The sequence below is a fragment of the Schistocerca cancellata genome, chromosome 2, assembly GCF_023864275.1.
Source record: "Schistocerca cancellata isolate TAMUIC-IGC-003103 chromosome 2, iqSchCanc2.1, whole genome shotgun sequence".
NCBI classification, from domain to species: domain Eukaryota; kingdom Metazoa; phylum Arthropoda; class Insecta; order Orthoptera; family Acrididae; genus Schistocerca; species Schistocerca cancellata.
In genome coordinates this window covers 834288227-834313217 of record NC_064627.1, presented here as the reverse complement: position 1 = coordinate 834313217, position 24991 = coordinate 834288227, and the positions used below count along the sequence as shown (strand labels likewise).

The window sequence follows — 24991 nt, the reverse complement described above, 5'->3', positions numbered from 1 at the left end:
ATTATCTTCATCTTATATGTTCCTTTCAAAACACTGTCCATTCCATTTGACTGCTCTTCCAGGCCCATTGCTGTCTCTGACAGAATTACAATGTTGTTGGCAAACCTCAAAGTTTTTGTTTCTTCTCCATGGACTTTAATTCCTACTCCAAGTTTTTCTTTTGTTTCCTTTACTGCTTGCTCAATATACAGATTGAATAACATCAGGGATAGGCTACAACCCTGTCTCACTCCCTTCTCAAACACTGCTTCCCTTTCATGCCCCTTGACTCTTATACCTGCCTTCCGGTTTCCGTACAAATTGTAAATAGCCTTTCGCTCCCTCTATTTTACCCCTGCCACCTTCAGAATTTGAAAGACAGTATTCCAGTCAACATTGTCAAATGTTAGAAACATTTGTCTTTCGTTAACCTATCTTCTAAGATAAGTCGTAAGGTCAGTATTACCTTGCGTGTTCCAACATTTCTACGGAATCCAAGCAGATCTTCCCGGAGGTTGGCTTCTACCAGTTATTTCACTCATCTGTAAAGAATTCATGTTAGTATTTTGCAATTGTGACTTATTAAACTGTTAGTCAATAATTTTTACACCTGTCAACACCGGCTTGTTTTGGGATTGGAATTATAATATTCTTCTTGAAATCTGAGGGTATTTCACCTGTCTCATACATCTTGCTCACCAGGTGGAAGAGTTTTGTCATGGCTGGCTCTCCCAAGGCTATCAGTAGTCGTGATGGAATGTTTTTTACTCCCGGGGTCTTATTTTGACTTACATCTTTCGGTGCTCTGTCAAATTCTTCACGCAGTAACGTGTCTCCCATTTCATCTTCATCTACATCCTCTTCCATTCCCATAATATTGCCCTCAAGTACATTGCCCTTGCAATAGACCCTCTATATACTCCTTCCACTTTTCTGCTTTCCCTTATTTGCTTAGGACTGGTTTTCTATTTGAGCCCTTGATATTCATACAGGTGGTTCTCTTTTCTCCAAAGGTATCTTAATTTTCCTGTAGGCAGTATCTATCTTACCCCTAGTGATATGTGCTTCTACATCTTTACATTGGTCCTCTAGCCATCCCTGCTTAGCCATTTTACACTTCCTGTCTATCTCATTTTTGAGATGTTTGTATTCCTTTTTGCCTGCTTCATCTACTGCATTTTTATATCTTCTCCTTTCATAAATTAAATTCAGTATCTCTTCTGTTACCCATAGATTTTTACATACTTGATCCTCTGCTGTCTTGACTATTTCATTTGTTAAAGCAACCCATTCTTTTTCTACTGTATTTCTTTCCCCTGTTCTTGTCAATCATTCACTAATGCTCTCTCTGAAACTCTCTATAACCACTGGTTCTTTCAGTTTATCCAGGTCCCATGTCCTCAAATTCCTACCTTTCTTCAGTTTTATTCTACAGTTCATAGCCAATAATTGTGGTCAGAGTCCACATCTGCCACTGGAAATGCCTTACAATTTAAAACCTGGTTCCTAATTCTACGTCTTACCATTATATAATCAATTTCAAACCTTCCAGTGTCTCCAGGCCTCTTCCACGTATACAACCTTCTTTCACAATTCTTAAATAAAATGTTAGCTATGATTAAGTTATGCTCTGTGTAAAGTTCTACCAGGAAGCTTCCTCTTTCATTTCTTACCCGCAGTCCACATTCACCTACTTATCCTCTCTTTCTTTTCCTACTACTGAATTCCAGTACCCCATGACTATTAAATTTTCATCTCCCTTACCTCTCTGAATAATTTGTTTTATTGCATCATACATTTTTTTCAATCTCTTCATAATCTGTGGAGCTAGGTGGCATATAATCTTGTACTTCAGTGGTAGGCATGAGCTTCATGTCTATCTTGGCTACAATAATGCGTTCACTATGCTGTTCCTAGTAGCTTATCCACGTTCCTATTTTTTTTATTCATTATTAAACATACTCCTGCATTACCCATATTTGATTTTGTTTTTGTAATCTTGTATTCACCGGGCCAGAAGTCTTGTTCCCCTGCCACCAAACTTCACTAATTCCCACTCTATCTAACTTTAACCTCTACATTTCCCTTTCTAAATTTTCTAACCTACCTGCCCAATTACGGGATCTGACATTCCATGCTCCAATCAATAGAACACCAGTTTTGTTTCTCCTGATAATGATGTCATCCTGAGTAGTCCCCATCCATATATCCAAATGGGGGACTATTTTACCTCCGGAATATTTTACCTAAGAGGACACCATCATTTAATCATACAGTAAAGCTGCATGCCCTCGGGAAAAGTTATGGCTGTAGTTTCCCCTTGCTTTCAGTCATTCACAGTACTAGCACAGCAAGGTCATTTTGGTTTATATTACAATGCCAGATCAGTCAATTATCCAGACTGTTACACCTGCAACTACTGAAAAGGCTGCTGCCCCTCTTCAGGAACAACATGTTTGTCTGGCCTCTCAACAGGTACCCCTCCATTGTGGTTGCACCTATGGTACAGCTCTCTGTATCGCTGAGGCACGCAAGCCTCCCCAAAAACGATGAGGTCCATGGTTCATGGTGGTGGGGCACCGTATGATATTTTAATCCTACACCGTATCATATAGGATTAAAATAAGCAAACTGAGCTAACTTTATTTCTTTTTTTATGTTATCTATGCAACTCCCATGTTGCACACTTATGTAGGTGTTTAAGATGTTCTATGGACGTTCCTCTCCACTGAATCTCTTATCAAAATATTTTAATTTAGTTGAAATATACAGTCAAACACCTTTTGTAAGTCTCAGAAAAGACTAGTGGCCTGTAATTTATTAACTCTATCCTTGCTGTATGTATAACTAGCCTCCTAAATATAGTAAATCTTCAGAAACTCAAACTGAGGACTTTGGGGATGTATCAGTCATGGTAAGACAGTGGAGAAGTTCATATACTGTAAATATAATTCTGGAACATTCACGCCAATGCTGTGCTGGATTGAAAGCCAGTTTGTATTCCTGCACACCACTCTGTTTAATGTGTAGCTGCTGGAAGTTTCATTATTGTATGTCTTAGTTATTGTGCGGGGCTGTATTGAGTAGCATGTTGTGTTACACAATTTGTGAATTTTGAGATGACAAAGTTAGAGGAGCAACACATCTACATTAAATTTTGTTTGAAACTCAAGAAAACCTTTACAGAGACACACCAAATGACGCAGGAAGCCTACAGTGATGAATGCTTAGGTTGTACTCGGTGTTATGAATAGATCACATAGTTTAAAAATGGCCTGATGGAAGATAAAGATGACCCTTATTCAGAACGCACTTCAATGTCTACCGATGGCGCTCATGTCAGGAATGTCAACGAAATTGTGCATGCCAATCAAAGACTGACTGTCCGAGAGATTGCGGAGGAATGCAACATTTCAGTTGGATTGTGTCATAAAATCCTGACACAGCATCTTGGAATGCATTGTGTCACCACCAAGTTCGACCCACAGCTCGTGAGTCAAGAGCAGAATAACCTTTGCCTTGAAACCTGTGAAGAGCCTTTGGATCGCACAAATGAGAATGAGATGTTCTTTATGACAATCATAACAGGTGATGAGACGTGGGTCTATGGTTATGATGTTGAGAGCAAGGTTCAGTCTGCACAATGTGTCAGGAAAGATTCTCCAAGACCAAAAAAAGCTCATCAGGCGGGGTCAAATGTCAAAGCCATGCCGATAGTTTTCTTTAACTCTCAAGGATTAGTCCATCATAACTTTGTGCTACAGGGACACACTGTTAATCGATGGTACTAGGTTGGACTTGTTGCGATGCCTGCACAAAAGTGTGAGAAAGAAACGGCCTGAAATGTGGTGAGATAATTCATGGCTCTCACATCATGATAACACACCTATGCATTCATCCACATTGATGCGCGACTACTGCACAAAAAATGAAATCACTATGCTGCCTCATCCTCCGTACTCTCCAGACGTGGTCCCTGCAGACTTTTTTTTTACTTCCAAACTTGAGAATCCCATTGAAAGGATGAAGATTTGCAACAATAGACCAGATAAAAGAAAATCTGCAGACAGCACTTTGTGCGATTCAGCAAGAGGCATCCCAATATTGCTTCTGGAAGTGGAAATGGTGTTGGGGGTTGTGTATCAATTGTGGTGGGGAGAATTTTGATTGAGACCATGCAAAATAAGTAAGGTAAGTGTAGAAAAATTTTGTAGGCAAAGTTCCAGAAATTTTTTGAACAGAGCTCATATACACTCGATGTAGCTTTCATTCATTTCCACCATTTGCAACTGATAACTGTAGGTATTTGGAAATATCTTTTTATGAATTTTATTATTATTGTTATTGGCAAAATGCTGGCTTCAAACTATTGTCTTTTTCTTCACTCCTCAACTTGCCACATATTCCTTCCACTTAGCCGGCATTCAGTGCAATGTGACCCATAACTGGTAGACATCTGACCCTCTAATATTTTGAAGTGTTTGTCAGCTACTATTGATTTTGCTCTGCTCAATGTACAAATAACATATTTTGCTATGTCAATAACCTCAATAATTTTCATCATCATCATTACTATAATTATGAAACTTGATACGGCTACTGAAAAAAAGGAGCAACTAAAAAGTGTCTTTAAAGACCTGAAGTTGATATACAGTTAACATAAAAAGCTAGACGTTAGTATAGCGTATCTTACTGTACATTTCTGGCATAATGCCCCGGAGAAAAAAAGATAAATGAACTGAATCAAGAATATGATACTGTTTCGTAGTAAAACTGGTTGTTTGCTATATTGTATAAATGAACTAAACAACTGTCATAACAAAATATAATAAAATATGCAGTAAACAAATTTTTGCATAAAAAAGAAACTTGTGCAATTTAGTTTAAAAAATGAATCATGCAAAGCATAAAAATAAATGATTGTGTGCAAATTAGTTTAAACTAGTAGCTTTACATGATTTTATGAGTTTGTTTCAGAAATGTGAAAGTCAAAATCATTTGATTATTTCTGAATGGGATGTGTAGGATACACATCAAAAGCCAGGTACGAACAGGAGCTTTGATCTTTTAATGCCGTGTATTTTCCATGCTTCAGACTTTTCCCAAGTAAATGAAATTATTAAAAAATTGATGTTAGCAAACATGATTAATAAAAGGGAAATGAATGTAGTTTTTATAGAATAACCAGCATTGCCAGACAGCTGCAAGTTGGGAAAACTGAAGACCTCACACAATGAACGCACTAAGAGGTTGCCTCTACAGTTTTGTTTGTGTAAATGGCTTTTTAAGTCAAATGATGCTTCCATATTTCTTGGCTCCAGCTTTCAAGCTGAACACACAAATTTAAGAAAAATGCTTTGCAAACAACTGAATTATTTAGATGTGCACTTCATACTTGGTTTGATCTTACACAGTTAGAAAAAAAAAAAAAACATAAAGCAAAAATATGTCTATTCATACAAATGAATAAAAAACATTTTCTTTAATTATTCATTTCATTTAAATAAATTTACATCTATTTTATTTACATATTTACAACTTGTCTTGTATCACATATCTCCAGTACTCCACATAACAATATTTACAGTCAGTTTGAATTATTTTATAATTTACAATAAAACTGCACTGTGCACAAATGTCTTTTTGGATTCACATGTGTATGAAAATGAATAAGCTGGCTGGAATTCATCTTTTCCTCATTTGGGAGGAGAAACAATATACTTAATAACATGGACTGGGTTAACATCTACTTCCAAATATCTGATATGTAATGGCTCAAAAAGCATTGACTTAGCTTGAACCATATTAACAAACTGATAATCATAACTGTTACAATGAGAAAGGACAAAAAGAGGAATTTTAACAATTTCCCAAAACAGAAAGAGTTTTATTACTTTTTTCGATGATTTCAGCCTAGGAATGTCTGTTGAGACTTTAAACAACACAATAGATCTACTAAATTCAATGCTATGTAAGTAATCACCATCTTCTAGACAGCAAAACACAAAGTACAATAAATTAAAAAAAATAAGTATGGGCAGACAGAGAAAAGTGAAAGCAAACTTTTCTTTTCTTTGCTTTTTACAATAAAGCAGTTTGCTTACTGCTCACAGCAGTATAATGAAAAAGTACTGGAACACTAATATTTATTATTTTTAAATGACATTTGTTAACAGTAGGTATCATATATATTTATGATTTTGTTAATGACAATGCTGTAAAGCCAAAATAATTAAAGGCTCATACCATATAATAAATGTGACCTTCTGTTAAAATTAATTCTCGTATTCACTAAAATATATTGTGACATTACGGACATACTGCTAAGAAATAAAAACACATATTTTAATAAATTCTGGAAATGTTTATTTTTTATAAGTTCTACACTCAAATCAATTGTAATTTGAAGCTGTTATCTCAAGTGCTTTGGAATCATTCTCCATGCCAGTTTCCTGATCAGTAATCTTTCTTGTTTAACATCTGATCAGAATTTCTCTCTGTAGAGTGTCCTGTTGCAATATACACAAATGGTAACATTCTGTGCATATTTTACAAAGTAAATACACATTTTAATAAATTCCAAAAATGTTTATTTTTTTCTCATATCCACCACTGAATCAGTTGTAGTTTGACATAGTTTCTTCAAGTGCTCTGTGATCCTTCTCCATGCCAGTTTCCAAATCAGCCATATTTCTTGTTTATTACCTGATCAGAAAATATTCTCTATAGTTTGTGTGTTGCAATATACACACTTGATAAGAAAATTCAATACTAATTCTTGTTGTGAGATATTCCTGCATCAGTCTGTTTTTTCATTAAATGTTTGTTCACTTCCTTTTATAAAATTATCAATTATCTATATTCCCACTCATATCACCTACATTCTTAGATCTTTCAAATTAAAAATAAACTAATAAATCAAGACTGTTTTGCATATGTATGTGAGCACTATGTGATACCTATAAAATACAAGTCCCAAAACATGCAAAGAGAACTATTTATTCTCTCTACTTTATGCAGATTTAAGTCTCAACAATCATTATTTATTTTTGTATTAAGGGACAGTTATCTGTTTTCATTTATTTTTGTTCATTCTTTCAGGCTACAGGTTACCTCTGTGCCGCCAGTTGATGCAAAACAGTCTCCACAATTTATTGCAGTAAATGTTATGCAAGATGTTCTGAGTTTAACTTAACTTTTTAGTAGCTTGAGTAATTTTATATACTCAGTACTGTACACTACACTTCTCAACAGTTATATTCTGCTAAAATCAAATTCAACAAACACTTGCCTTGGAGTGTCATTTTTCCTTTATGGATCTGAAACATAGTGTTGATTCCAAATGACAGTAGTTTTACTACATTCATGCATGTTTGTATTTATTTCTATTTATATTGTGCAAGTGTATTTCATCTAACAGTATATAACATACAAAAATCTTCAGAACATTATGAGACTTTACTTTTGTTTTAAAACAAACAAGCCATTTGGTTATTCCTGTTTCAGAAAAAAAATTTCTTGGCCTCTCTGTAACATCACTTTTAGTAGTGGTGGTTTTAAATAACCAGTGTTTATACTTCCTCAATTTTACAGCAACAAGAAAAAGTTTTGAAACAATGAATTCTGGCTGCTGATTAGGTAATAAATTTCTGATAGTACTGGATATTTTGGAAAAACATCAAATAATTTATAATTCAGAGGAGGTACAGAGCAATAAAGGAAGACAATGTAACTTGTCTTGAGCTCTGCATAACACAGCAGCACTCATTCTGTGTGTGTTTAGTAGCTAATAACAAATGACTGTTACTTTCAAGAAGCACCTGTATCAAAAGCCATATACTTACTACTTTTCCCCATTAATATTTTTGAAAATTCTTGTTTACCTTCCTTCTTTCTGTTAGCACTTTGGAGTCCTTCAGCATACACATACAAATAAAATACACTCTACAAATTCTCCTCATATTACAGCATTTTTCCAGTCTTTGCAGCTGCTATTCATGTTAAAGATGTATCAGTATGAATTCTCATAATATGTTTATGTAGCTACATTCCCTTAGTAGTTATTGAAATCTGCATTTTCTTATTTTCTTGCATGTTCTTCATGAACTTGTACCCTGTTGATCAGCTTTTAAATTCTTGTGATGTGAATGCCATAATCCATTCAAAATTCTTCTGCTGCTAGTTATTTTTCTTCTCATATCAAACACCTACCATTCAAATCATGCCTTATTCACATTTTCTTAGCACTATAGTCTTGCATACCATTATAAAAAATGCAGTGTTCATGCTCTCTTCCTCTCTCTTTTTTTACTATTATCCATTTCAATTCGGCTTTAACTTCTATTCATAATGAGACTTTAAAATTTCATGAATTTTTCCTTTGGTTCATTCCTATATGTGTATTACAAAACAACAAATTTAGAACACTGGTTTTCTTCTGCCTTACAATAGATCCTTTATGTGCTGTTTATTTTTTACTTGTTCCACAATACTACATTTAATTTATTATCAGTTGATTTTTGAGTTACTGAGATCACAAAATTTGTTGTTAATGGTGGTGTGAAGAAGCAGACATTTGAGAACACTTTTAACAATAATTATAAAAAGTGGCAACAACAAAGAGGGGAAATTTAAAATCTGATATAAGTAATTCTGTGCACAATCAAGATCAAATTACTTCAATAGTAGCCCGTAAAAAGTGCATTACTGTCCTCGATGGAACTCTCTGTGGCAGAACCAACCTGATCAGAATTTTCTTCCAGTCCGTCTATATCCATAACCACTTTACTTTTATATGGCTGAAGGTTCAAACAGCGCCTTTGTCTGCATACTTGATGTGTCCTGAGATTTAGACATGGAGGGCATTTGCCACATTTTTCATTCTTGCATCCTTTGCACTGACCACATCGTTGCTTGCGGCCCTTAAATGTTAATGTTTTTCCTGATTTAGAGGTGCCCCTCTTAGATGAGCATTCATTGAATGAGGACTCTAATACCTCATTTTGCAGTTTCTTTCCTGGCGGCCTCCGGTTATTTTTATATGGTACTGATTCCAAGGGCTGAATTTGTAAAGGAAGGAAAACAAAAACAAAAAAATAAAGAAAAGCCTACTAAAAGAAATAAATCTGCCATAAGATTAACATGCTTTATAACACTACTGTACAGTGTTAACAAATAAATAAGAGAAAGAAGAGGTCTAAAGCACATTCACAAAAGTAAGTGAGCTACATCTTACAATTTGGAAAGTGACTAAGGTGACACTCCAAAATTATTATGGAATGAAATTCCTCTACTGAGGTACGTATAGGAATATTATTTCTCCTTAATTATAACTTGCATCTAACCAAACAGATATTATTCAAATTATATCGTATAAACTCATCTATTGTAGTACAAAACCTTCTGCTCAACATGCATGTTCTGTTTCCAAATACAGAATATATCTGCTGCAAATCCTCATTACTAAATATGTAATGCTATCTACTTTCAATACAAAAACAGTGACTCACATATCAAGCACAGGGGATTTAAACATGACCCCGGCAATTCGGGTTTGCAGGGGTGTATTTCTGTTCTATGAAATAAATTTCCAGGTCTAATGAAATTCAAAGCATGCAGTAGAAATCAGAAGACTGGCTATAATTTCTGTTTCCATTTACTGAAAGAAGACTTACGAAGACAGGTGCAGAATTAACTCCCATAATACTTTTTTTTAAGTCTCTTTAATTCTACAGTAATCCGAAGGTTACCCAAATCCGCACTAACAATATCTCAAGGGCATCCTTCAAAGTACTCCATCATCCTTGTGTAAACCTTTCAATTTTATGATACTTGGTCATTTTACATAGCTATTTTACTGCATATTTGTTCAAATGTCCTCAAGGGGCTGAGTGAAGTTGTTTCGGATCTATCCACTACAGAAAAAATATATGATGCAGTCAATGGAAATCAAAGGTGGTCAAAGTACTCAGAGAGAGAGAGAGAGAGAGAGAGAGAGAGAGAGAAGAAGAAGAAGAAGAAGAAGAAGAAGAATGGAAAATCCATGATAAAATGAAATCCCACATATGAGAATATATCAGTACCCACCAATTAGAAGAGATATGAGCAGCAAACAGGCAGGATAAAGGAGATATATAAGCCCCCTTCCCCTTCCCCCTCCCCCTCCTCTCTCTCTCTCTCTCTCTCTCTCTCTCTCTCTCTCTCTCTCTGTGTGTGTGTGTGTGTGTGTGTGTTGTTTGTTTTACCAGTAGTGCAGTGTATGGCTTGGTGCAAAAGCAGAGCAATTTCTCATTCTTTATATGTACTCATTTGCTGCTCAGTGACTTACTTCTGGTATGGTGATCTGTTCCAAATTAACTAAAGGTTATTACAGTGGACACCTCCTAAACCTAATTTGACAACTGCAATAGAATTTCAGTCCAACGTAAATTTATTTCCAGCCATAGCTGTGATTTATTAAGTTATATGTAAATAAATACACTTAAGGCTGCAATCAATGCTTCAGAATAAATTAAATGAAAATATAAATTGTGCACAACTAATCATCATTATTTCATTACAAAGTATCCACTGAAATGAGCTACGATGAAAGATCAAGTCATTTACAGCATGTTAGTGTGATTCTCTCTGCTGGTGCAGTGACTGGTCTAGAAAGAGCAAAAGGAGCCCAACCAATTGCTAACTGGGTAAAATAAAGTCTGTTCCAAGAAATATGTTAGTTTTAAACATTATCATCATGTATTTATTTATCAGCATTATATCTAAGAATCGTATTTCTGGTTTTAAAATAAATATGGGGTATTTGGTTACTGTACTTAAGTATGACCAACCGTCTACCAATTCTGAAGCATCTCAGAGCATAATGTATTAAGGCACTGAATTTATGTCATGCTTCACTGTCATGTCTTCAGACACATAGCTGTTCTACTTTATGGGCCTCAGAGCAAATAATTATTTACGATAGAGGAATCCATCCATGTATCAATTTAAAGTAAGTGGAAATGGACTTGAGAAAAATAACCCCTAATCCCACAGTACAGTAACAGTGAATGCACACCCAACATCTGATACTGGTTATCCTCTTTCCACTTCCTCTTTCCCATTCCACCCCCCCCCCCTGCCCTCCCTCCCCTTCCTCCTCCTCCTCCTCTTCTTCTTCCAACTGTTAACTGGCATTTCATTGCTTCAAATACATAGCAAAACAGTAAGGACTATTGTCTATATGATGATAAATTCTTCTTAGTTTAGTTTATGTAATTGGTACATAAAAAATCTACTTACCAAGCGGTGGCAGAACACACACATAAAAGACTGTTGTGACTGGCAAGCTTTCAGGGCTAGTGGCTCCTACTTCAGGAAGAAGGGATGAAGGGGAAGGAATAAGGGTGAAGAAAAAGGACTGGAGAGGTCTAGGAAAAGGGGTAGATTTTGGGAAAGTCACCCAGAACTAACTGTGGGTCAGGGGAGACTTACCGTATGGGACATACCCGTATGTTAAGTCTCCCCTGACCAGCGGTTCTGGGTGACTTTCCCAAAATCTACCCCTTTTCCTAGACCTCTCCAGTCCTTTTCCTTCACCGTTCTTCCTGAAGGAGGAGCCACTGGCTCTGAAAGCTTGCCAATCACAACAGTCTTACGTGTGTGTTCTGCCACCACTTGGTGAGTAGATTTTTTATCTATCCAATCACATAATTTTATCAATAATTGATTGTTTTCATTGTTATCTTTGCATATCCAGTGGATCAAGTGTACGACGACTCACTATCATGGTAGATTCACACGCAAGATACTACATTCTGTGGAAACAAGATTATATGTTTGTCATTTATGTACCTGGATTTTTAAAATGTTTTAACTCTACAACAAAATTTGGGAATTGTAACCTGAATATATATATTCAGCAATTTATCTGTGGACTAGGAGTAATTGTCAGGTGGAAATGATTTTAATTTGTTTTTAAAACTTTCACTATCTGAGAGCACCATTCATTCAAAAGGGAGATGGTCAAATATTTTTATGGCTTTGTACTTCACTACTTTCTGTGCTATAGTAGGGTTATGTTGTAGTCAGTGGATGCTGCGCTTGTTCCTAATGTTACATTTATAATTTTAAGGTCTGAATTTTTACAACCTCCATTGTAACACAGTGATAGCATTGTGATGTTGGTGTTGGTAGGCTTAACTTTCTAACAGCTATCTCCATGATGTTTGAGAATGAACATATTCACTATCCTTTCAGCAAGTTTCTGTGTGATTAATACTTTGTGTGCGTCTGTGAAACAGTCCCAGAAAATTATACCATATAACATTAATGAATGGAAGTATGCAAAGTAAGCTAATTAATGGTTTCAACATGAAATCAGCAGTTACTCATAGATGAGATAATGCTGAACCCAAGTGCTTGAGAAGATCTACAATATGTGATTTACAATTCAAGTTCTGGTTGATACCTCAGTACTGCACTAGCTAAGGGAGGGAGAGGGAGGGGAGGGGAGGGGGAGGGGGAGGGAGAGAGATAGATAGATAGATAGAGAGAGAGAGAGAGAGAGAGAGAGAGAGAGAGAGAGAGAGAGAGAGAGTTCATGTTCATATGTATTGGTTTCAATTTGAACTCTACCCTACAGTGATGTGAGACTGAACTACATCCATTTTAATTGTTTGCAAAATTTTATGCTGAAATTGTTTCTGGTTCTCTGACAAGAAGTTGCAATGATACATATTTCATTACATTTTTAACTGTCATGGAACTGGAAGGAAATCAGATAACAGAAACTGATCACTGTTGCACAACTTTCTTTAGCAAAAATTTGCACCATTTATCAACAGACAAGAACAATGCTTTACTTTATTTTCAGATATACTGTTAAGAGATTTCATATAATACCTGTGGTTGTAGAGAAATGACTTGCTTTCCAAAAACTTGAGTCTGCTGTGTAACACTGCCAGTAGCTGAAGGTTCTTCTTGTGCTGTGTTTCCACTGATATGTCGGCATGCTCCTACATGCTGAGGCCAATGTTTTCTCTGCAAAATATTTTCCTAATGTTACCAGGGAACTATCTATATACATTTGGTAAAATTGACATACTAATGCTGGTAACATGAAAAAGCTAATGCAAATGATACACCAAACTGTAACATGTTCTAAAGAAAACTTACTGTTCTCTGCAAACATAACAGTTGCAAAAGTAACAAGAATCTAAGTTCATCATTTATACTGTGTGATAATTTAACTGTTCAAGACACACTAAGGAAACACATAATATCCCAAAACATGATTAGATATTTCAGAATCACTAAGTAATTTCCACTTTTGAAAAATGTTTTACAAGACAAAGTGCAGACTCTATAATTACCTCAAAAGTGAACGGGTAAACTGGTTAAAGGTTCAAGTACAGCACAAATATATAAACTTAATTTTAACAAAACCAAGTAAAAAATGGCAAATAGCATGTTTTTCATGGGCCACCAGAAAAGTGTAAACAAACATAATGGAAGGTAGCCCACTGAGCTGATGGAAGTTAGCCCACTGAGCTGATGAGGACTGAGTGAAGTTGATTTGAGAATAGATTCTGAACATGGCAGGTGATGTCGCTGTCATGGATGCTGATAACCAGTATATCATCACTGAATCTGAACTAGACATGCTGTTTAAGATGTTGGGTGGATAGAAAGGATTCCTCTAGATAAGTCCATAAATAGGAGAATACATTGCCGGAAAAAAGAAAAATTGTAACAGCAAGAGGGAGTTGTAAGACATAAACCAAAGTTTTTAGGCATGTTTCTACATCTGAAAGATGATATCTATTCCAATTTCATCCCAGCTGCACAAGAGTGGCGATAGCAGCACTACTATGAGGATGCAAATTACGTTTCCTTTAAATATGTGATGTAACGGATGTGATCATTAGCTATCTTTGAAATTGCTGAGTTGATACTAGTCAAGAATGCCTTTAAGGTGACAAAGATGCCATTATCAATGCCTCACTCAGTTTGAACAAGACTGCGTTATCGGGCTATGAGAAGCTGGATGTTCCTTCTGCAATATTTCATGAAGACTTGGCAGGAATGTGGCCACTGTACATGACTGCTAGCAGCAGTCACGAGAACGTACGGTCGCAAAAAGACTGGGGTCCGGACAGCCATGTGGCACTGCCACAGGGGAAGACCACTGTGTCCAGCGTATGGCTCTGGTACATTGTACTGAATCTGCAGCAGCAATTCGAGCAGCAGTTGCCACCACAGTGACTCAATGAATTGTTACAAATCAGTTACTTCAGGACAGCTCTGAGCCAGATACCCTGTAGCATGCATTCCACTGACCCCAAACTGCCACCATTTGTGACTTCAGACATGTCAAGCGAAAGCTCACTGCAGGGCACAGTTGAGGTCTGTTGGGTTTTCTGATGAAAGCTGATCTTGCCTGAATGCCAGTGACAGCTGTGTGTTGGTTAGGGTGAAGGCACTTGAGGCCCCACAACCAACCTGTTTGTATACAAACACACTGGACCTACATCTGGAGTAATGGTCTGGGGTGCAGTTTCGTATGAGAGCAGGAGCACTCTCATGGTTATTCCATTCGGCCTGACTACAAATCTGTATGTGAATATGGTGATTCAACCTGCTGTGCTGCCATTCATGAACAGTATTCCAGGGGGTGTTTCTCAACAGATTAATGCTTGCCCACATACTGCTGTTGTAACCCAACACGCCCTACAGTCTGTTGATATGTTGCCTTGGTCTGCTCAGATACCAAATCTGTCTCTAATTGAGCACATATGGACATCATCCGACTAGCATCATCCACGAACAGCACTATCCATCCCTGTTTGGCTGATCAAGTGCAACAGGCATGGAACTCCATCCCACACACTGATAACTGACACCTGTACAACACAATGCATGAACGTTTGCATGCTGGCATTCAACATTCTTGTGGTTACACCTTTTGTGAACGTATCAGCATTTCACATTTGCAACGCCTTGTCTCACAGTTACATTAATCTGTGATCTCACAACATTAATCACTAAATATGTTACCAAGACAAATGTGTAATATCCTGGCTACTGAGATGATGTTTTAATTAATATCTGTTTAGGATCAGCTGTCTGTCTATTGATTTGATTATAAATTCTGAAATACAGCTATGTATTGCTTTTCACCTGCAAGAGAACTGTACTTTCTCCCTGGAGAGCTAAACCTAAAGCAAAAAAGCGAAGATAAATGACACACACTGTTACAGTACGCGATTAGAACAGATGTGTACAAATCCTGAAGATAATTGTAACTTATTGTTGTCCGTCATTAAAGGTAATTTTACCTTACTTTGTTACTGTGACGAATTTGTTAAATAAATGTAAACATGGTCAATAGTAGTCAAAATTAGCTAATCGCATAATTAAATAAAAATCACTTTACAGTCAACTACGGACCAGGTTTACATATATTAAACATCTGGAGGCTGTCGATCTTTACAAACATAAAATTTTAAGAATTTGTTAAAGGTGTGGAAGAGAAATACTATAATTTTCCTACAGGATAATACGATACGGTGTTGAAAATATATTCAAACAAGTTTCATTTTATAAATGGTGCATTTCCAAGAGTGAATGTACATGCAAGGCTTCTGTAGGACCTTCGGACATTTGGTTCATGACGTTTGCTGAGGAATCTCCATCATGGTCTTAGGGTACATCACGAGGCATTTTTACTGATAGTTGAAGTAATCTGCTGTCCAGCTACATATTATTGAACCAAATGATAACTTACACTAGATCAGTTTCTGAAGCTTCTATACGAAGTCCTACATACTAAAAGCAATTTACAGGGGACCAGTAGAAATCTGCAGTTGCTACTACACAACGAGCTCATTAAGCATCATTGATTACTGTCCTACAATTCTCAACAGGGACTACCAAACTTTCAATGACATACAGGAAGTAGTCTAATCAAGAGTATTCAAAACAGTGAAGGGAATGTGTATTTCATTTATATAGATAACATCGAGTGAATTTAACTGAATTAGACTTTATAATAATTTCATTTCAAGGAGGTTGCATTTTAATTAACTTCAAAATTACTTACTTCAGTAGATTATTTCCTTCAGTTGTAGGAATAGTAACTTAAGTAACAACAGTTACTCATTTATCTAATCCCCTGCTCACATCTGAATTAAAACTAAAGGCAATGTTATATGACAGAGAGTCGTCGTTAAATATTTTGGAGCAGTTTAGCTTGGAACGGAAAACTCTAAACATCATCAAGGAGACGCTCACGAATACGTCCTCTAAAGTCAGATTCATGGGTGAACTATCGGAACCTTTTGAGATCAGAACAGGGGTCCGACAAGGGGATGGTCTCTCACCACTGCTGTTTAACTGTGCACTCGAAAAGGTTGTGAGGGAATGGAATGCAAGAACAAGAGGGGAAATAAGACTTCGAACAAAAAACAAAGGAACCACGATTAAGTGTTCGGCATTTGCTTATGACATGGCGTTGCTTGCGGAAACATGAGAGGAGGCTAAAGAACAAATCGGCGAGTTACAAGAGCAAGCACGGAAGATAGAACTTAAGATTTCTTACGAAAAAATGAAGATTATGACAAATATACTAGATACTTCTAAAAGAATTAAAGTAGGAGCTCAAAAAATAGAGGTGGTTAGGAGTTTCAAGTACCTAGGGGAATGGATTGAATGGAACAACCTTGAAGGGAAAGCAATGGAAGCAAGAAGGAGCGAAATGGAACTAGCTTTCCAGAAAACCAAAAACACATACAATAAGAAAGCCATGTCTTGGAACACCAAAATAAGGCATTATAACACAGTAATTAAGCTGGAAGCACTCTATGCAGCAGAAACACTACTCATGGGGAGGAAAGGGCAAATGGAGAAATTGGAAATCAAGGTGAGGAAAATTTTGAGGAAGATCATGGGTCCCAAATTCCAAAATAACAAACAAGGTTTCTATAGAGGCAAAGCCCTCTATGCAAAGTCGGAGAGACTCTCGGAAACCATGAGGAAAAAGAAGGATTGGTTTCTATGGACACATACTCCAAATGAATCCTGACAGACTAACTACACAAATCTGACTTATTTTAAAAAGATAGATAGATAGATAGAGAGAGAGAGAGAGAGAGAGAGAGAGAGAGAGAGAGAGAGAGAGAGAGAGAGGGAGAGAGAGGACCAAGCCCAATTGGTTTAAGGAAATGGAAAAGGATTTGAGAGAACTCCAAATTATTGAAGTCATGTGAAAGAATGGTACAGCCAAGACCATGACCAAAGACAAAACTACGAGGTTCCAAGTTAAGATCAACACCAGGAAACCGATTCAGATATCAGAGGAGGAGGAAAGAAAGAAGAGAGCAGATTTTTTATTTTTATTTTTTATTTATTTATTTTTTTTTTGGGGGGGGGGGGGCAATACATGACAGGACTAGCAAATAGCAGATTATGGACTTGTAATTGTTACTAGCATATTACTACATTACTGTGATTGTTGTATTGTACTGCATGTGTATTAATACTGGTGTTTGTACTGTTCCACATATATCTGTTGGAGAGAGTGAATTTATGTAAACCACAACAACACAGAGCAGCCAGCCAGCCACAACAATGTGTGTCCTTCACAAATAAATTTCAATCTAACTACCTTCGGTGTCAAAGCAAACAGCAGGAGACCAAAAAAATGTACAGCAGATATCCACAACGGTGGAGGAACTGGCTTCAGGAAGTGAAGTGGTTATGGAACAACAATTCCTAATGAAACGAGAACAATTTGCCAAACAGATAGATAACTAAGCAGTGGGTAAAGAACAACAAGTTTTGCTATGTATCAAGAAAGGTATAAGGAAGCAGTTGAGAACATAACTAATGTAGGTTTACCCTCAAGGAATATGGTGGATCGATAACTCAAGGAAGTACAAGATCAGCTTGGAATAGAATTCACTAAATGGAAACATGTATGAAGGGTTTAAAAGAGATGCAAGACACAATCAAAGATGGTAGGAATGGTTGTATAGGAGACTGAAGACAACAAACACTATGTTATGAGTCACTATACGATTACACATGTGGATCAGTACACATACACCAGTCCAAGTGAACAGGCTTACAAGAACCATCATCTAATATCTGCGCAAATGTGCTGATGGAGGAGAATGACAACTTCAAATGTTCTCTTCTGGTAAAAGAACCATGATTCCTAGTGTGTTTATCCGTAGTTTTTGAGTACTACTACAAGCATATGGAAGGAGATGGTAGTTTATGGGCTACAGTCATAATGGATATCTACAAAACATATAAGAAATTTGAAGATGCACTGTAACACTATTATTGGTCAAGAGGTACACAAGAAAGACTTATAAAGAAGGTCAATAATTCCAAACCATTTTCATATAGGAATGGGAACTTAAGAAGACACTTGAGAATATTTGAATAAAGCACATTATTGTGACTAAACAATCGAACATAAGGGTATTTTAAGGATACTGAAGGCCAAGCTACCTGATAATAGGCAATCAAGTTACAATGACAATCAGAATAGAAACAACAGAAAGGAGATAAGTAATGTTGGTGTCCCAAGCAATAATAACATACAGCACGCAGGACAAAGGCTGTAGAATGAGAATAACAATTTTAGACAAAACAGGAATAAACAATGAGTATATGGTAGAAGATACAATCTAGGCTACACCACAATAATAATCAGAAACGCTTGAACCAGAATTTACCATAAACAAGACTTACAGATAATCAAGGATGGAGAAAACAAGTGCCAATAATCTCAGAGGTAGAAGAGACCAATAATTCACAGGGCATAGATGTTTAAACAACAGATGGCTGAGTCACACCCCAAAGGATTGGTCAATGGAAAAGCTACAAGACACTATCAGCCACAAGTTCACTGCTTTAGGCACAAAGATAGAATGCGTATAGTTGAAGAAATAACAGAAGATATAAATCCACGTGCCAAAGTATATCCAACAGCACAAATTTCAGCTACAAGCATCAAAATATTAGATGTCCCTGTAAAGTAGTACTTGATACTGTAGTGTCCATGAATGTGACATCAAACAATTTGTTTAAGAAATTATCCCACAAGGCAGAGCTTCTAACATCAGTACCAGGTTGCAAAACGTCTGGATAAAGACCATGCTGAAGGTTAAAATAGGAAATGCAGCTTTGGTAAGTGTGCTCCTTGTAGTTCATAAATTAATTGAGGACTGTATCATCGGGCTAAGTATAAGAAAGAAGGACTTAAAAGCAGTCTTCTCGACTGGTAACATTAGTTTTTGCGGCAATGGAACTATAGCCCAAATAGGTCTCATTAGGGAGGAAAAGGGTCTTGTAAGATACTGTCATGGGAATTTAAAACAACTTATATGAAAGAAAAAGCAAGAGAAGCACCCATGTGAAGAAGAAAGTATGAAGCTGCTCGGGATATCAGAACAGGTGCAAGACAAATCTAATCTATTGTTTTTTGTGTGTCATGTCATTTTTTCCTGTTTTGTTTTTCTATTATTTCAATAAACTTTTCCTTAACTAAGTTTCAGATCTTAGAAAGCTTTTCTGTAAAAGAAAAAGAACATAGATAAAAAACAACAGATAACCTTAAGCTATGTATAACTACAAATTTACAATTTCTGAAACTCAAATACCATCCCTGAACTTCCAAGAAGTGACTTACTCTTTAGACATAAGGTAATGCTGGAGTGAAAACTGTCAAATAACTGTAAAAAAAGTGCTATCTATAATCACTAAAAGTCCCATACAAAATAAAGTGCATAATTCATAGTAATGACATATTACTAGACAGAAAAATCGCTCCACAATGCACTATGGCTGTCATTCCACCAAGATGTAAGAACAATATAATGTAATATTACATAGAAAATGCATAGACATAAGTACACTATGAAAATTATAACAGCTCAACAGTAACACTTGGAAAGTGTCATAATTTGACAAAATTTATATCTGAGGGACAGATGGGAGTTTGAATCTCACCTCTCCTGAATGGAAGTCCAGTGTCTAAACTATTGCACCAACATTCTCAGTGTTCTATAATAGAGAACATTTGCCCTTACATATTATGCACGCTACTACTGACATATTTATGCTGCAAATCTTCCTTAAAATTCTTAAGTAGAAAAAAGAAAAATCTGTTATGTACCAACAAATATTTTAATGTGGGAATTCTACTGTCCTCCAATGATGCATTTCCTTCTAGGTGAGGTAAGAAGCTGATAACTGAACAAGCTACAATGACATTCTTTCTCCAGATGACAAGCAAATAAAACAATAACAAAGCAGCACTTCTATTTCTAACTCCATCTTGGAAATTTTATCATTTTTTTTTTTGGTCATTATTTCATTAAGTGTCTTATTTATAGCAAAATATATATTTTAAACTATTACATTAGTATGAGAATACTACTATTATTGTCCATTCAGTTGAAAGATCTTAAAAATGTTTACTGAAAAAATAAGCTTACCTGACAATTAGTGTCACAATAAGAAGTATTCCAGCAGCAGTAAAAGATTGCCTCCTTGCCACAATAAGAGCACCACTGCTTCTTTTTTGTTTCTTCAACTGCCCTCTTTTTCTCCATTTCCCATCGATGCTTGGCTTCATTCATTAGGCGCCGATGCTCTGTTAGCAGATTTGCCCGAAGCTCCGATGCAATCAGATCTTCAGAAACAAAAATATAGACACTATACTAACAAATCAAAACAAAATCAACTTAAGGTACATAGTGTAAATCATCCTCACTGCGTGTGTCTTTGCAAAGTAAAAATTTACTTTAATTCAAACACTGTATACTATATTGTAAAACAAAACACTATTTTTGAAGCAACCAATAATGTGAAGAAACAAATTTTAGAATATGCACACAGATAACATGACTGATAAAAGCAACAGAAGTGACTGGAGGTATGGGGGAAGCAATTATGTCTTGTGTCTAATATGCCCTGTTGGTCAGCTAATAATAAGCGGGTCATTGTTCATTGTTCTATCTGTCAAAATCTTCTGCTTTCCATTTGAAAAAAAGAGTGAAGGAGAAACTTTTGTAAAAAGGAGACAGAGAGAGAGACACAGAGAGAGAGAGAGAGAGAGAGAGAGAGAGAGAGAGAGAACATCTATTTGTGGGTGTTGTGAACAGAGCTAGTAAATACTTCTCTTTTCCTTAATTTTCTCGTACCTGTCTCCCTCTTTCTCCAGTAAAGGAAATGTACAAAGACCATTACAAAACGAGGCTCAGGGCTACCTACATTGAATTTTCAATCAGCAAAGTAGGGAATACTCTTTGGCACCCAATCAAAAGGCTGGTTTCGTATAGATCCCAATGTTAGTCTATCCAAGTCCCCTCACCCTCACATAACAACTAAAACCTACATCTTCTCAAACCCATTTATTGTAATCAAACATTGGTTTTGCCCCCACCCTTCTTTCCACTAATTAACTACTTCAAATGCCTCTGGAAGTGCTCTGTCAAACTGATCCTTCTTTTAATCACCACAGAGCTCTCACCCCCCCCCCCCCCCCCCATTTCTATTCATAACCTTTTCATTAGTTATTCGATCTGTCCTTCTAATTGCATTCTTCCATAATGCCATATTTCAAAATTTTGTATACTCCATTTGTCAGTATTGCTTATCACCCAAATCTGTTGTTGTTGTTATGGTCTTCAGTCCTGAGACTGGTTTGATGCAGCTCTCCATGCTACTCTATCCTGTGCAAGCTTCTTCATCTCCCAAATCTATACCAATAATAATACTGTAAAACTGGCATATCTGTTTGAACACATTAATCTTCAAACTACTCAACTACTCGATGAATTTTCATGGGGTTTTTACAGATAACTTGAGTGTCGCTTGGGGGCAACATAAAGGCTTTATTTCATCAAAATTGGACCAAAAAAAAAAAAAAAAAAGAAAAATAAATAAATAAATAAATAAATAAATAAATAAATAAAAATAAAATCATTATTTAAGCTAACTATTGTGTATGTTTGCCCAAACATGATAATCTACAAATGACTACTCAAATTTTCATGCAGTTCACATGTGACTTGAGCAAAGGGTAGGGCAACATTTAGGCTTTATTTCATCAAAACATGAACATGGGAAAAATTTTATTGTAATTTAAAGTTTTATCTAACATTGTCTGCGTAGCTTCGGATGGTTAATCATCACGGTGTAGCACGCCAAAGAACCAATGAATGGTGCTGTTAGTTTTTTTAACTCGGTGACAGACATATTTTCGGAAGCACGTATCAGTAGCAAAGTTAAGCACCACAATCTTATCTTTATGAATACAAACTGATACTGAATTTACTTGGCTAGGATACACAGATTTACTGATTTAACTTTGTGTATTATACACTCAACAACATTGCTTTGCCTCAAGCGTCGAACCAGCCGTCTAAATTTCCCATTGTTATTTTATTTAAGCAACCACTTTCAGCACTCAAATAAAATAACAATTCAAAACTTAGACAGCTGAAAGGTGTTTTTGATTCGACAGTCTATATTGAACTGCTGAGTTCCTGCAACCATTTTTATAAGGACGGACTTACAGAGACTTCCTTTGCTTCCTTTGATAGGTTTTATTTATATTTGACTTACTAGGGAATTTTTTAATCTCAGTGACAGAAGTATTTTTAATCTTTACAAATACAAACTAACATGGAATTTACTTAGCCACTATACCCAGGTTTACTGATTTTGCTTTTTTTTATTAAAACTTAACAACATTGCTTTGCTGTTTTTGATAGACTTTATTTATATTCCTTGTTATGAAATAAAATTATTAAGTTTACTGTATGATTCAGTAGCCTACTCATAAATTTTTTATTTTGTTTTATTTATGAATAAAACTTCCTATGAAGCGGTCAAGTCTTTATGAATACATGAGAATGATTAGAAGACTGAGAGCCACGTGGTGTTAAGAATCCAATGAAGATCGTGAGGTGAAACTTGATGTGGCTGGAGAACATCAGGCTTTAACTCGCTCTTTGGGAACTCTTGCAAAAGTGAGGTATTATGTAACACTGATCAAGAGTGTCATGCATTACCTCGCAACTCAGAACCCTTCACAGGCCAGACGCTGCATGCTGAAGGCACGGGCCTTAGTGTCAGTTACTTTTAGCATGGCCAACTCTATGTGGCTTATGCTTGTGTTAATGAAACAAACAAGCTTATGATTCATGTCCCCAATCATAGTACTTCAAACACTGTATAGCAAGAAGGTTTGTAAGTCAAAAATAAACTCCACACATATGAAGTCTCGGGCACAGCTGTAAATAAATACCTGAGCAACGCAGCGTTCTGCAGCTAGTTTTAAATATAAGGCTACACTGCTGAAACCCAACAGAGACTTCCTGGAGTTAAGTTTATATTAATAATTAACACGGCTGATCCTGGCAGAGGTTCGAATTCTCCCTCGGGCATGGGCGTGTGTGTTTGTCCTTAAGATAATTTAGGTTAAGTAGTGTGTCAGCTTAGGGACTGATGACCTTAGCAGTTAAGTCCCATAAGATTTCACACACATTTCTAACAATAATTAACATATTTCACTTTTGTAGAAAAGCATTTATCACACTTGCAAGTCCGCATTTTATATCCTGATTGGTAGAGCCATCATTGGTTATTTTGCTGCCAAATAACAGAACTCAACTAGTGCTCAGTGTCCTGTTTTTCTAATTGTATTCTCTCACCTTTGCCTGATATAGTTCGGCTACACTCCATTACCCTGGTTTTGCTTTCATCGACATGCCACTCAATGTAGTCCTGTGAGCTGCCGTCCTGACAGACACCTGCAGCCAATACAGCTCCAGTTCACCACGACATCCATTGCAATAACAAGAGCGCCACGATCACCAGACATCACTGGCACTAGCTTGCATTCACAAGCCACGTGACACTGGCTAACTTCCTGGTATTCGTATATTACGCAGCCTTAATAGTACCACCACCTGCAACTCTTGACCAGTGGAAATCTGGTTTCTACTTCGATGAGTCTCCGAGTACGGTGCATTATATCCCTAGGAACGATAGTGCAACTGATTTTGAACTTGCCTACAGCAGTGACATCAATTGTCACAGACTGAGTGCCCTTTCTTGCACCTTCATGGAACTATAATGCGTATGTGACATTTCTTCTTCCTTATGTTCCTTTTGCTGAGAAATTGTTTTTGTTGTTCATGTTCTTGTTTGCTTCTTTATAGAAATAAAGTTCTATTGTTTGTTGCTAACTGGGTACCTTCTTACTTTCTATGTGTACCATCCCACAATAGGATACTTTAGCTTCCTTTACTGTCTATTCCATTTACCAGACTGAATGACATGAGAGACTCCGACTCGAGCCCTTCTCAGCTACCACCTTCTATTCATATTCATGTCCTTAGACTCTTAAAACTGCAGATAGTCTTTGTACAAGCTGTAGGGAGTCTTCTGCTCCCTGCATTTTGCCCATGCTACATTCAAAATTTCAAAGGGTACATCTCACTCAACACTGCCGACAACTTTTTCTAAATCTGCAAATTCTATATCTGTAGGTTTATCTTTCTTCAGTTTATCTTATAAGTCAGAAGATCAGTATTGCCTTCTGTGTTTCTATATTTCTCCAGAATCCAAATTAATTCCCCAGGTCAGCTTTTATAAGTAGATTCATTTTTCTGCAGATAATCAGGTTTTGCACCCATGACTTGTTAAACTGATGGTTTCATAATATTCACACTTGTTGATACCTGTGCAATTTGGTGGTATAATTATTACATGCTTCTTGAGGTCTGCGAACTTTGCTTGTCTCAAACACTGCATACCTTCTGCAACAGTTTTGTAATGATGTAATCGTCTTCTATTCCAGGTGACTGGATTCAAATAACGTCTCTCAGTGCTCTGTCAAATCTTTCTCATAGCAGTGAGATGGCGGGGACAGCTACATTCACTTTCCCTTCCCTTTCCATAATACTATATTGAACTTTCTGTTGTTTTACAGCCCTTTATACAATGA

At 36.4% G+C, this 24991-nt stretch overlaps 1 protein-coding gene across 7 annotated transcripts in view; it reads right to left on the bottom strand.

The window, feature by feature from the left end:
• Positions 1–24991, bottom strand: part of LOC126162737 (protein kinase C-binding protein 1) — a 288265-nt gene that overhangs the window by 31731 nt on the left and 231543 nt on the right. For 5 of the 7 annotated variants that reach the window (XM_049919405.1, XM_049919404.1, XM_049919407.1 and 2 more), the window contains 3 exons: positions 20469–20665; positions 12862–12999; positions 8721–9038 (listed from right to left, as the gene is read on the bottom strand). In XM_049919405.1, coding sequence (XP_049775362.1) covers positions 8721–9038; positions 12862–12999; positions 20469–20665 — 653 coding nt within the window. Of the gene's footprint in view, positions 1–6322; positions 6685–8720; positions 9039–12861; positions 13000–20468; positions 20666–24991 lie in introns of those variants that run through there. The other 2 variants (XM_049919409.1, XM_049919408.1) reach the window with 2 other exon arrangements.